General features: G+C 40.8%; 1 protein-coding gene across 7 annotated transcripts in view; it reads right to left on the reverse strand.

Annotated features, from left to right (window-relative positions):
* tp73 (tumor protein p73) overlaps window positions 1–15272 on the reverse strand; it is a 228472-nt gene that overhangs the window by 62479 nt on the left and 150721 nt on the right. For all 7 annotated transcript variants that reach the window (XM_073032167.1, XM_073032166.1, XM_073032170.1 and 4 more), the window contains one exon: window positions 669–914. In XM_073032167.1, coding sequence (XP_072888268.1) covers window positions 669–914 — 246 coding nt within the window. The remainder of the gene's footprint in view (window positions 1–668; window positions 915–15272) is intronic.

Below are 15272 nucleotides of genomic sequence, written 5' to 3' on the forward strand. Positions count from 1 at the left end.
AGCAGACAGGGAGCCGTGCTTCTCCTACTGTTGGAAAGGATGCTTACTCGTCTGCAGCAAGTCTGAACATCTCCCTCCAGGAGATAACACAAGCAACATCTAACATGTGCCTGGATTGCAAGCATGTTCAGTCACGTCTTGCTGCAAGACATAATCTTTAAAATATATCAAGGCTGTTAAAAAAATGGATTCTGTAGACCAGTGTTAAAACCAATTTTCACAATTAAAAACACTTTGACTTTTCTCATTGGAGGAAGTGAAAATGTTTCAGTTGGAAAAGTTTGAGAATCTTTCATTCCATTTCATTTCTGGTCAGGATACAGTTCAAAATTATATTTCTGTTGCAAAGACAGATATCTGCTGTCAGGCAATTTAGCTGAGTTGCAGACGAGACACATTAAAAGCAACAATAGTATTTGAACAGAACACCAAGTTTAGAACTTGCACTAAATTGATACTCAATAAAACATCAGTTGCACATCACATTTAGATAACTTGTTCATGGAGATGAGAAAGTTGGAGGAAGAAACAAAGAAAATATTACCAGAGACTGAGACTAAAAACATTCCTTTGATTGTTGCTGGTGTATTAATAAGCACCAGATTTTTTCTATATAATTATGTTACTTAACATTGAATATTGATTAAAATATGAAAAATCAGACTTACAGTCCAGGTAGCTGATTTTGCAGTACTTGATTGCTGAAAAGTGACTTCAAATAAATGTGGTCCTGGGTAGTCTGTGTTGGAGGGGATAGCTGGAGCAGGCGACATTGTGTCAAACGTAGAGCTTGGTTGTGAGTAGGGAGATGGCGTTGGGACATTCGATGTGTGCTCCGAGTTGTAAGGGCTGGCGGAAGATGCACGGTTGGTGATACTCTGATCCATGCTGCTGTTTAGCAAATTAAACTGGGACTACAGAGGGAAAGGGGTGGGGATAAGAAGAGAAACAACCAGGTAAGGACTTGCAATATTTTAGACTATTAAGAAAACACACATCAGGCAGCTGTCAGTGCAGTTCAGCTCCTGGAATTCTTTTTTTTTCTTGTTGCCCCATGTAAAGACTTGCCAAATAATTAATTATAAATATATTTTTCAGACAAGTATGGAGGTAGAAATATCAGCTTTTAGCTTTATATTTCTTGTTCTTTTTTCTGACTACTCAACTGTGATTTGATGGTTTTTTGAAGTTTTGTTTCTGGCTTCAATTGCAGCAGAAATTTGAATTCAGCTTTTTTTTGTATTTAATTCATATAATTCCAGGTAAACATAGCAGTTTGTAAAAACGACTGAAAAAAATTTGAAAACATCTTTCAAGGAGTGAGTATCAGCTTGAATTAATTTTTTAGAAAAGGCTCATGGTGAAAGTCGTTAATATATCTAAAAGTATCAAGTAAGCTTGTTAAGAAAGTTTTATTATTCAATTAAAAAATAACACTCCCTCATGCACCTCACTTCTCTCCTTTCTTGAAGGTATTAACATGAAAAGCTCTTATATCAACAATTGCTCTGGGCAACAAGGTTTTGCTTCCTGAATACTGGGTGTATCTTCTGGACTTTGGGCTGCTGATTATGAAAATCACCATGAAATTTCCTTATCATGCATCTTTTCTTAAAAAAAATTGCCTATATTTGTTACTTCAGTTCATTATTCAAGTCAATTAAAATGTTGCCCACAATGCAAGCTGGAAAGTTTTCCATCTTGTCCAGGCACACCAGGGCATGCTTAGGCAGAGCGGATGCTGCATGGCAGGACAGGCTTTAGAAAGGCTATAAAAGCATCACGCACACATCGTTCTATACATTGCGTTTACATGTACAATCGGTTTGAGATCATGTTGATTCATATGCTTTACGCTCATAGTATATTGTGTGTACTCAGTATAATAAAATATTTTCAGGAGTACTTGTGATAGCAAAATACCTCGCCAATGTTGCAACAGTCATGATACTTTCTGTTATATTTGTGGTGTATACAATTAAATCTCAAAGACAGAGCATGACTCCTCTTATTAAGAAAGCCTCTGAGCTCTACTCTGGGTGTAAAAGTGGTGACCAAGACAAAACCTGGGCTCCTCACACATTTGTGTGCAACCTTCACTGTTGATCTTTGAGCTTGGCTCAGAGGTACTTGGAAGTCAATGCCGTTCACTGTGCCAATGATATGGTGAGAGCAGAAGGATCATGTGACAGACTGCTACTTCTGACCAGTGTGCCTGGTTTCTCTGCTCAAAACAAGAAATCCATTCAATGTCCCAATCTCCCTTCAGCCATTAGACCTGTGCCACATGACAATTGTTAGTATCTGCCATCTCCATTAAAGCAGCCGTTCCTTGTGATCACTACAGGGGCAGCACTTAAGCAAGCTATTTTTCCAAGCTAGTGCATCATCATTGAAATCAGTTTGACTTCTGCATATCAGCCAGGACAGTTTATAAGAGCAGGAATCATCTTTCTGATCAAACAGTGCTGAAGCCAATGATGGCAACAGAGCTATTGTAGAGAATCTAAAGCAACACACACAAAATGCTGGAGCAACTTGACAGATCTGGCAGCATCGATGGAAATGAACAGTCGATGTATTGTGCTGAGACCTTTCTTCAAGACTGAACAGGAAGTGGGAAGACACCAGAATGAAAAGGTGGGGAGAGGGGAAGGAGGATAGCTAGAAGGTGATCAGTGAAGCCAGGTAGGTGGGAAAGGTAAAAGGCTGGAGAGGAAGGAATCTGATAGGAGAGTAGACCATAAGTGAAAGGGAAGGAGGAGGGGACCCAGGGTGAGGTGATAGGTAGGAGGAAGAGGTAAAAAGAAGAGTAGGGAATAAAAGAGGGGAGAGTGAGGGATTTTATTTTATTGGAAAAAAATATCAATATTTGTGCCATTAGGTTGGAGGCTACCCAGATGGAATATGAGGTGTTGCTCCTCCACCCTGAGGGTGGCCTTATCATGACACAAGAGCAGTGGTCCCCAAGCACCGGGCCACAAAGCATGTGCTACCTGGCCGTGAGGAAATAATATGATCTGTCGATATGAAACGTTATGAGTTAGCTGCACCTTTCCTCATTCCCTGTCACGTCCACTGTTGCACATAGATAGATAGATAGATAGATACTTTATTCATCCCCATGGGGAAATTCAACTTTTTTTCCAATGTCCCATACACTTGTTGTAGCAAAACTAATAACATACAATACTTAACTCAGTAAAAAAATATGATATGCATCTAAATCACTATCTCAAACAGCATTAATAATAGCTTTTAAAAAGTTCTTAAGTCCTGGTGGTTGAATTGTAAAGCCTAATGGCATTGGGGAGTATTGACCTCTTCATCCTGTCAGAGGAGCATTGCATCGATAGTAACCTGTCGCTGAAACTGCTTCTCTGTCTCTGGATGGTGCTATGTAGAGGATGTTCAGAGTTTTCCATAATTGACCGTAGTCTACTCAGCGCCCTTCGCTCAGCTACCGATGTTAAACTCTCCAGTACTTTGCCCACGACAGAGCCTGCCTTCCTTACCAGCTTATTAAGACGTGAGGCGTCCCTCTTCTTAATGCTTCCTCCCCAACACGCCACCACAAAGAAGAGGGCGCTCTCCACAACTGACCTATAGAACATCTTCAGCATCTCACTACAGACATTGAATGACGCCAACCTTCTAAGGAAGTACAGTCGACTCTGTGCCTTCCTGCACAAGGCATCTGTGTTGGCAGTCCAGTCTAGCTTCTCGTCTAACTGTACTCCCAGATACTTGTAGGTCTTAACCTGCTCCACACATTCTCCATTAATGATCACTGGCTCCATATGAGGCCTAGATCTCCTAAAGTCCACCACCATCTCCTTGGTCTTGGTGATATTGAGACGCAGGTAGTTTGAGTTGCACCATATCACAAAGTCCTGTATCAGTTTCCTATACTCCTCCTCCTGTCCATTCCTGACACACCCCATTATGGCCGTGTCATCAGCGAACTTCTGCACATGGCAGGACTCCGAGTTATATTGGAAGTCTGATGTGTACAGGTCATTGAACGTATGCGAGGTCATTACCCATGAGTCATCCACGTCAGCACGGGAAGAAGATCAACTCCTTGAGCTTGCAAATGACGGTGGCCTGAAAAGTATGTTTGACATAACATCTCTGCCAGCATTCTGGATCAAAGTCAAGGCTGAATATCCTAAGGCAGCCATGAAAGCACTTTTTGTTGCTATCCATTTTGTTGCTTCCATTTCCAACATCATAACTCTGTGAAGTGGGCTTTTCTGCAACGAATGCAACAAAAACTAAATTGCGGAATAGACTGGACATAAGGAACCCCCTTCGAGTATCGCTGTCTCCCATCACCCCTCGATGGGACCATCTTGTTGCAGGGAAACAAGCCCAGGGCTCCCACTGATTCAGCGATCTTGTTGTGTTGCAATGATTTTATATGTTCATACGGGGAAAATAAGCGCTGTGTGTTTAATATTAAATTTGTTAGATATACCCTGTTAGAAACAAAATTGAGTGTTTTAGCCACTTATAAGTGACTTAGTTGACTTAGCACCTATACAGTATTCCAGTTGTGATTAACACCACCCCCCCCCCCCCCCCCCACCGGTTGGCCGGTCTGCAAGAATATTGTCAATATTAAACCAGTCCGCAGTGCAAAAAAGGTTGGGGACCCCTGCACAAGAGGAGGTCATGGACTGACAGAATTTAAATCCTGTCTTTTTGATAGCTCCACATTATTTAGTTCATTGACCATTACTGACAACTCACTATCACTGCATCTAAACTCCTACCAGGATAGAGAATAACACAGTACCCATGGAGATCATTAAAAAGGGCATAAGAAGAGGAGGCTATCTTGGACTTGAGGTTTTTCCTGTCATTCAAAGTGATTGTCCCTGATCTGTCTTGGGCCTTCTTTCCTCTTCTATGCTACTTTCCCAATACGTTCTGAAGACCATCACACATAGGAGCAGAATTAGGCCATACGGCTTAATGAGTCTGCTCTACAATCCCATCATGGCTGATTTATTTTCCCTTTGAACCTCATTCTCCTGCTCTCTCCCTGTAACCTTTAATGCTCCTAGTAATCAAGAAACTATCAACACAATTCCCAAATCATTGAAAAATTTATCTACTCCTTTTGACATAGTTGAAGTGTGCAATTTTGCCTTGGGACAGTTGAGTGGCAGATAATGCCTCAGGTCACTCATTCTTTTGGTGAAGAGGCTTCACTACTTTGAGGTAATGGTCTTATTTAAAGTTGGTTAAGGTGTTTCAGATGAGGGGTGCCTCAAAGCAGAGAAACATTGTCTTTTAGGGGCACTGATACACCTCTCCAATGCTGGATAACTACTTTGTGGTGTGTTTATTTTTTGTGTATTTGCCAGTCCTTTAACAAAATTGTTATTTAAAAAATTCAATACTGCACTATTGAAGCTACAAAATAATAAAATTGCTCCATCCAAGTGAATTAAAATTTTAGCTAGACATGAACAGGCAGTGATTGTATCACTGGAACAGTGAATTGCTAGTCTCCACTCTCGTTGTTGCAGGAGCAATTTATCTCTCCCTTGCTGGGAGAGCGAGACTGTCTGAAATACTGAAGAGCTGGTTTGCAGACTGTAGGTTTGACAGATTCTGGATCGAGGACTCCTTGGGGCTTATGCTGTTGCTTGCATTGTGAGGGGGGGGGTCAGTGCTTCTGCTGATGCGGGTGTGGAGGGAGGGGATCGAACCTTTTACAGCTGCTTGTGCAAAGGGAGGGGGTTGGGGGTCTTCGGGCCTTCTAAGTTTCTATCATTCATTCTATGGTGTTTCTTGTTTTGTGGATATCTGTCAAGAGTACATATTTCAGGTTGTACACTGTATACATACTGATATTAAATGAACTTCAGAACATTTATTCCCACCCAAAACTAGTTCCCACCCAAAATAGGGAACATTAGCAACTTGCTATGCCATGACAGTAATGGGGATCAGAGTACACAGGTAGAGATGATGAACTAGTGAAGAGGGCAACAAATCAGATTTTTGTGCTCCATTTCAACACAACATTGCAATGCAATCAGTATGGCAATAATGTCACAGTATCTCATGGTAGCTTTACAGTATCAGTGACCTGAGTTCAATACCCACCTCTGTCTGGAAGGAATTGTATGTTCTCTCCATGACTGTGTGGGTTTCCTCTGGGTGCTCCAGTTTCCTCCCACAGTCCAAAGTTGTATTTATTGGGAGGTAAATTGTCCCGTGATTGATCTAGGGTTAAATTGGGCGGTGCGGCTTGAAGGGTTGGAAGGGTCTACTCCGCACCGTATCTCAATAAATAAACAAACAATTCCAAAATATGAGTAGAAGTTCTGTGACCACACAATTTCTACAGACTCAGCTGTTTATCCTAACAACTACGTCTTACCAGCTAATATGGGTGGTGTGACAAGTGGTGGGAAGGACCACAAGAGTACTGGAGTAGGACCAGTTGAATTTTTCTAAGGCACAATGTGTAAATTACTTCATTTATGTTATATAATTCTATTACTGGATTTTCAAAGTGGGTATGCCATCTTGTACTCTTTATTGCACAGAGCCTATTGGAAGTGTTCAAGTAGCACACTTTGTGATTATATATTTTCAGCTGCATTTGTGAGTTGGATTGAGCCCTACAGAAAAGCTTTAGAGTCAGACTGATGAGACTGTGCTTGAAGCAGAAGTCAGGAGTCAGTGGGAAGCCTCCCCTAATGACTACATGTATTGGTAATGTGAGACAAACAGCTGTGACTTGCAGTTAAAACACACATAAACATACAAGTTGTGATTCACACTCGCAGGTACATCATTTATAAATGGAAGCCTGTTTAGAGTGTTGCCTTTCTGCTCTTTTACATAGGATACATAGAATTTACAGTAAAGAAATGTAGGCTTTACTCATGAGCTGGATTTTGGGTTCTTCATGAGGCATCTAAAACTTTGACACACCTCTATAGCAGAGGGTATATTGACTGGCTGCATCACAGCCTACTACAGAAACATCAATGCCCTTGAACAGAAAATCCTATGAAAGTAGTGACCTCCCCACCATTGAGCACATCTACATACACGAAATGTTGTTGCAGAAAAGCATCATCCATTATCAGGAACCCTCCACCACCCAGGACATGCTCTCTTCTCACTGCTGCCATCAGGAAGAAGGTACAGGAACCTTAGAACCCACACCACCAGGTTCAGGAACAGTTATTACCGCTCAACCATCAGGCTGCAGAACCAAAGGGGATAATTTCACTCAGCTTCACTTGCCCCATCATTGAAATGTTCCCACAACCTATGGACTCACTTTCATGGACTATTCATCTCATGTTCTCAATATTTATTATTATTATTATTATTATTATTATTATTATTTCTTTCTTTTTGTACTTGCATAGTTTGCTGTCATTTGAACACTAGTTGAATGCCCAAGTTGGTGTAATCTTTCATTGATTCTATAATGGATTTATTGAAAACAAATCTCCTGGTTGTAAATGGACTTTACAATAAATGTACTTTGATAATAAATTTACTTCGAATTCTTCTCACCCTCAGTTACTTTGTCAAAATATCATTCTATTCTACATCATTCATTTTACTAACTTCTTTTTAAATGGCTGAATACCACTTTTGTCAAACATTACATGTAAAATATAAGTTGCACTTTCTTAACAATCTGATTAAAGAATGATTTGGCCTTTATTTGTTTGGTTTTAACCTATTAAACACATCAGAACCCTTGAGACCGATTTGAAAAAAATGTCCAAACAAAACAATGACAACAAGAAATATTAACAATGTAGGATTTATATATGGATTCAGGGTGCTGCATGTGGTTTTCAAAGTATACATACAGAACAGCGTGAGATGCTCTCAGTGCTACCAGATGGTGGTGAAGAGTCAACGTGAAGGTAAGTCAAAGTAAATTTATTATTATTAAAGTACGTATATGTCACTAGATACCACCTTGAGATTGAATATCTTGTAGGCATTTATAGGAAAACAGATACAACAATTTATGAAAAACTATGCATAAATAATGACCAACAAACAACCAATGTACAAAGGAAGACAAACAGTGCTAAATAAATAAATATGGGCACACATACTGACAACATGAGTTGTAGTAGTCCTTGAAAGCGAGTCTGTGCATTGTGGAATCAGTTCAGATTTGAGGTGAATGAATTTATCTACGCTGGTTCAGAAGCCTGATGGTTATGGAGTACTAGCTGTTCCTGAACCTGGGGATGTGGGACCCAAGGCTCCTGTACCCTGTCACCTAATGGTATTAGCAAGAAGAAAGCATGTCCTGGATGGTGGGGGTCCTTGATGATGGATGCTGCTTTCTTGTGGCAGTGCTCCATGTAAATGTGCTCAGTGGTGGGGAGGGCTTTGCATGTGATGTACTGGGCCGTATCCACCACTTTCTGTAGACTTTGGTGTTTCCATACCAGGCTGTGATGCAACCAGTTGGGATACTCCCCACCGTGCATGTAAGGAAGTTTGTCAAACAAATGGAAGAGTAGAGTGTGGCAGAAACTGGGCAAAAAAAACAGGTATGTGATGATGAGAGTGAGGACTCAGTGTTGCCTCTGCGAGGTTTTTATTCTGAGACAAGATAACCTAACAGAAACTGATACCAGCATGTAAACAAGTAGATGGCAACCTTAGTGACTGAAAACCAATCAAATATTTGTGACTTATGTGATCACTTTTGGTGTTAAACTTACTTTTCTAGCAGGTTGCTAAGGAAACTTGCTTCAGTTGTTGTGCATGGTTGATTCACTATATCCTTACAAAGTAAAGGTAAGGATATCCCTCTTTGTAAGGATATAGTAAATGAAATTCACTATATCCTTACGAAGAGGGAGAAGGCCAGCTTCTAAGTCAGTGTCTAACCACTGGCAGAAATCCTCTAGTTATAGAATCATAGAAAAGTACAGCACAGAAACAGGTCCTTTGGCTCATCTAGTTTGTGCTGAACCATTTAAACTGTCTACTCCCATCAACCTGCACCGGACCATTGCTCTCCATACCTCCACTTTTCATGCTCCTATCCAAACTTCTCTTAAATGTTGAAATCCAGCTTGCATGTACTATTTGCGCTGGCAGCTCATTCTACACTCTCACCACCCTCTTAATGAAGAAGTTTCCCCTCATGTTCTCATTAAATATTTCACCCTCAACCCATGACCTCTAGTTGTAGTCCCACCCAACCTCAGTGGGAAAAGCCTGCTTGCATTTACCCTATTTATGCCCCCTATAATTTTGTATACCTCTGTCAAATCTCCCCTCAATCTTCTATGTTCCAAGGAATAAAGTCCTAACCTATTCAATCTTTCCTTGTAACTCAGGTCTTCCAATCCGGCAATATCCTTGTAGATTTTCTCTGTACTCTTTCAACCTTATTTACATCTTTCCTATTGGTAGGTGACCAAAACTGCACACAATACTCCTAAATGGACCTTGCTAAGTCTTATACAACTTCAACATAACATCCCATCTCCTGTACTCAATATTTTGATCTATGAAGGCCAGTCTACCAAAAGCTTTCTTTATGACCCTCTTTACCTGTGCCACCACTTTCAATATATTATGGATTTGCATTCCAATTGCTTTGTTCTACTACATTCCTCATTGCCCTACTGTTCACTGTGTAAGACCTACCCTGGTTGGTCCTACCAAAGTACAAAACTTGTCTGTAATAAATGCCATCTGCCATTTTTCAGCCCATTTTCCCTCTCTGGTCCAGATACCACTGCAGGCTCTGATAGCCTTCCTCACTGTCCACCACAACCTCAATCTTGGTGTCATCCGTGGATCTCATACTAGAGTGCTGTACTAGAGGGACTTTAGGACCAGCTTGTTTCATGGAATCTTGGTTAATCCATTCTATTTCAGATGCACCAAATCAGATTGATGGGTTCACAAATGCACCATCAAGGCATAGGAGCTGGAGTGTGCTTTATGATCAAATTCCTTGTGCTGATTCTGTCCCAGTCCTGTTCACCTGACTTGGATCAAGTCTCATTCTTTTTATCTGCTAAGGGAGATTTCAGCCAACATTTTGGTTGTAGTGTACATCCCACCTCAGGCCAATGTCAAGGAGGCTCTAAACGAACTGAGTGATGTAGTCAACAAGGATGAAACAGCACATCCAGATACCTTCCCCATCATTATGGGGGACTTTAATCAGGTCAGCTTGAAAAGTCTTGAAATAATTATTACCAACAAATCGCTTGTGGTACCAGAGAAAGCAACACAATGGACCACTGTTACACCACCATCAAGCACTTACCATGCTATCCCACACCAACAGTTTGGAAAGTCTGATCACCTGGCTGTACTTCTACTCCCCAAGTATAGGCAGCAACTGAAGACTGCAGCACCAGCAGTGTGGACCAAGAAGATACGGACAAGGGAGGCGCAGGAGCACTTAACAGGCCTGCTTTGAATGGCTGGACTGGTCTGTACTCAAAGATTCTTCTTTGAGTCTGAATGAGTACACCATGGCTGTCACTGACTTCATTAAAACCTGTGTGGATGAGTGTGTGCCTTTAAGAACTTACTGTACATGTCCAAATCAAAAAGTCGTGGACGAACCAGGAGGTTCAAAGCCTGCTGAAAGCTAGATCTGTGCTTTTCAAGTCTAGCGATCCAGGTCTGTACAAGAAAACCAGGTATGATTTATGGAGGGCTATTTCAAGAACTAAGGAACAATTCTGAATGAGGTTGGAGGCAAAATCAGAAGCATGTCAACTCTGGCAGGGTTTGCAGGCCATTACTTCTACAAAGTGAACCCTAACACTATGAGCGGCAGTGAAGCTTCACTCCTAGACAAGCTCAAAGCCTATTATGCTTGCTTTGAAAGGGAGAATAAAACTACAGCTATGTGGATCCCTGCAGCACCTGGTGACCCTGTGATCTTCGTCTCAGAGGCCAACATCGGGCTGTCTTTCAAGAGGGTTACAGGCTCCGATGGTGTACCTGGTAGGACTTTGAAAACCTGTGCCAACCAACTGGCAGAGGTTCAATGACATTTTCACTATCTCCTTGCTACAGTCAGAAGCTCCCACCTACTCCAAAAGGGCAACCATTATACCAGCACCCAAGAAGAACAGGGTGAGCTGCCTTAATAACTATTGCCTAGTAGCACTTATATCTATGGTGATGAAGTGCTTTGACATGTTGGTTATGGCTATATTTAACTCTTATCTCAGCAAGGGCATGGACCCACTGCAATTTGCCTATGGCCACAATAGGTATACGTGGACACGATCTCATTGACTCTTCATACTGCCTTGGATCACCTGGACAATACAAATACCTAGTTGTTGTATTCAACATCAGGAAGACCAAAGAACTGATTGTGGACTTCAGAAAGGGTAAGATGAGGGAAGACGCACTAGTTCTCATAGAGGGATCAAAAGTGGAAAGAGTGAGCAATTTCAAGTTCCAGATGCACTGTGGAGAGCAGGACAGTATCCTAACTGTCTGCATCACAGTCTGGTATGTGGGAGGTGCGGGGTGGGGGCTCCTGTACAGGATCGAAGTAAGCTGCAGAGAGCTGTAAACTTAGTCAGCTCCAAAATGAGCATTCGTCTGCGTAGTATCCAGGACATCTTCTAGGAATGATGTCTCAAAAAGGCAGCGTTCAACATTAAGGATTCCCCACACTCAATGATTCAGGACAGCTTCTTGCCCTCTGCCAACTGATTTCTGAGTGGACATTGAACCCATGAACACTATCTCATTACTTTTCTACTGTATTTCTATTTAACTACAGCATGTTATATACTTACTGCAATTCAGTTTTTTCTCTATTATTATGTATTGCATTGTACTGCTGCCATAAAGCAAACAAATTTTGCGATATTTGCCAGTGATATTAATCCTGATTCCAAAATTTGCTAATCCAGTTAACCACATTATCATCCAGATCATTGATATAGACCACAAACAACAATGGACCCAACACTGAACTCTGCTGTAGTCTACTAGTCACAGGCCTCCAGTTAGAGAGGTAACAATCTTCTACCACCTTCTGGCTTCCCCACAAAGCCAATGTCAAATCCAACTTACTACCTCATCTTGAATGCTGAGTGACTGAATCTTCTTGATCAACCTCCCATGCGTGACCTTGTCAAATGCCTTACTTAATTCCATGAAGACAACATCCACTGTATTGCCTTCATTCACTTTCCCGGTAACTTTCTTGATAAACTCTGTAAGAGTTGACTCATATTGACTGACTCTGTATTCTTAAACAGTGGAACAACATTAGCTATCCTCCAATCCTCTGATACCTTACCTGCCGCTAAGGATGATATAAATATCTCTGTTATGGTCCCTGTATGGTCTCCGCGATAGTCCGAGGGAACACTTTGTCAGGCCCTGGGGATTTATCCACCCTAATTTGCCTCAGGACAGAAAACACCCTCTCCTCTGTAAATCTGTATAGGGACCATGACCTCACTGTTGCTTTGCCTTACTTCTATAGACTCTGCTTCCATCTCTTGAGGAAATACAGATCCAAAAATTCTATTTAAGATCTTCCCTATCTCTTTCAGCTCCATCCATTCTGATCTTCCAAACGACCAACTTTATCCCTTGCAATCCTTTTGCTCTTAACATATCTGTAGAATTCCTTCAGATTCTCCTTCACCTTGTCTGCTAGGGCAACCTCATGCCTTCTTTCAACCCTCCTGATTTCTTTCTTAAATGTTCTCTTGAATTTCTTATACTTCATAAGCACCCAATTTTTTTCTATCTGTCTACACCGGCTATACACCCTCTTTTTTTTCTTAATCAGGTCTCAATAGTTCTTGAAAACTAAGGTTAGCTAAACCTGTTATCTTCACATTTTATTCTGACAGGCACATACAAGCTTTGTACTCTCAAAATTTCACTTTTGAAGGCCTTTCACTTACCAAGTACACTTTTGCCAGAAAACAGCTTGACCCGATCCACACTTGCCAGATCCTTTCTGATACCATCAAAATTGGCCTTTCTCCAATTTAGAATCTCAACCTGCAGACCAGACCTATTGATTCCAATATTTACTTTAAACCAATGGCATTATGATTACTAGATGCAAAATGTTCCCCTACACAAACTTCTGTCACCTGCCCTGTCTCATTCTTTAAGAGGAGATAAAGTATCACATACTCTATTGTTGAGACTTTTAGTACTGATTAAGTAACCTTTCCTGAACACAGACTCAGTCCCATATTTTATAAGATGGGAGTCCCAGTCAATATGTGTAAAGTTAAAATCACCTACAATAACAACCTTATGTTTCTTGCAACAGGTTAAGTCAGGGTAAGCAGATTTTAATTCACAGCTTTACTAACTCACATCAAGCCATGACATTGTTGATATTTTGAGTTGATTATGTTTATAGAGGTTGAAAGATGCATTCTGTCAATAGCAGTTCTATTAATAACCAAAATAAGTAATTTTTGTGAAATGCTAATTTAAAAACATATAGAAATTAACTTGTCAAAATGCAACCAAAATTAAACTGAAAAATTCAAGCCTTAAGAATATCAAATTAGAATTTATTTAACACTTACACACAAAATGCTGGTGGAACACAGCAGGCCAGGCAGCATCTATAGGGAGAAGCGCTGTCGACGTTTCGGGCCAAGACGTCGACAGCGCTTCTCCCTATAGATGCTGCCTGGCCTGCTGTGTTCCACCAGCATTTTGTGTGTGTTGTTGTTTGAATTTCCAGCATATGCAGATTTCCTTGTGTTTGCTCTTTATTTAACACTTTCCCTGTTTCATTAAGCACATGCCAAATACATTGTAACCAATGAAAGTAACCAGATCTCTTCATTTTCAGAAACATATTGTTGAGGGATAAATATTGGACAGATGTCAAGCCTATGCAAAATAGTACAAATCACTGAATGTTTTAAGTCTATCTGAAGTGGCAGGTAGTCACATCTCACCTGAAAGGTTGCACCTCAGATGGTGCTATACACCAGACTCTGTACTGCACTGGGCGTCAGCCCAGATTGTTGCTCTTACATTCCTTGAATGCAATTTGAATTGAGAACCTTCAAACTCAGAATGAAATGTGCTAACAGTTGGGCTATACTGCGGACAGCAAAGAAGCTTCACTCAAGTTTACTCAAAAAGTAAACTTCTTATCTTTATGCCTGTTCATTTTAGCCCTTCCATATATAATCTTGAAGATTTTAGGAGCCATGTCCCAGTCCTCACTATGTTTTTTAGTGTCTGTTAGTTAGGACTGATAATTGTCCTCTTAATTTTGGTATCATGCTTGTAAACTGATTTTGCATGAATTTGTTTCTAATATGCCAACTATAACAGTGCACAGCACAGTAGCAATGAAGCTAATCAAGCAGTATGGTGAACTCTGCATCTCTGCTCACTATCATAGTTTACAATTAGAGTTGAATGTAATTGGCCAGTGAGAAGAGCACAGCAATTACTAATAGTAAAATACGAAGTACTTACTTGGTGGAAGTTCAGTTGTCTGAAGAGAACAAGGATTACAAGTAACTATTGTTTTAATACCAGGGAATATAGTATGACTTAGAATGCAAATAATATATTCAAATAATTAAATTTCATCACTGCCTTTGAGCTAAGGTAAAATTATTTTTTTATATATGTACTGCAACAGGAACTGAGGTGTGAAAAAATCCTGTGCTTTCAGGTGATGTAAATGACAAGTTGCAGTGGGAATGCAAAAAGAAGATACAAAGTTAGTGAAAAATATAATGTAAAGTGGGATCTCCCAGTGGCCACACATTTTAATTCCACGTCCCATTCCCATTCTGATATCCATGGCCTCCTCTACTGTCAAGATGAAGCCACACTCAGGTTGAAGGAACAACACCTTGTATTCCGTCTGGGTAGCCTCCAACCTGATGGCATGAACATTGATTTCTCTAACTTCTGTTAATGCCCCTCCTCCCCTTCTTACCCCATCCCCGATTTATTTATTTCCCCCCTTTTTCTCTCTCTCTGCCCATCACTCTTTGCTGGTTCTCCATTTTCCTCTGGTGCTCTCCTCCCCCTTTCTTTCTCCCTAGGCCTCCTGTCCCATGATCCTTTCCCTTCTCTAGCTCTGTATCCCTTTTGCCAATCACTTTTCCAGCTCTTAGCTTCACCCCACCCCCTCCTGTTTTCTCCTATCATTTTGCATTTCCCCCTCCCCCTCCTACTTTCAAATCTCTTACTATCTTTTCTTTCAGTTAGTCCTGATGAAGGGTCTCGGCCCGAAATGT

This window comes from Hemitrygon akajei, chromosome 29, assembly GCF_048418815.1.
Source record: "Hemitrygon akajei chromosome 29, sHemAka1.3, whole genome shotgun sequence".
NCBI classification, from domain to species: Eukaryota; Metazoa; Chordata; class Chondrichthyes; order Myliobatiformes; family Dasyatidae; genus Hemitrygon; species Hemitrygon akajei.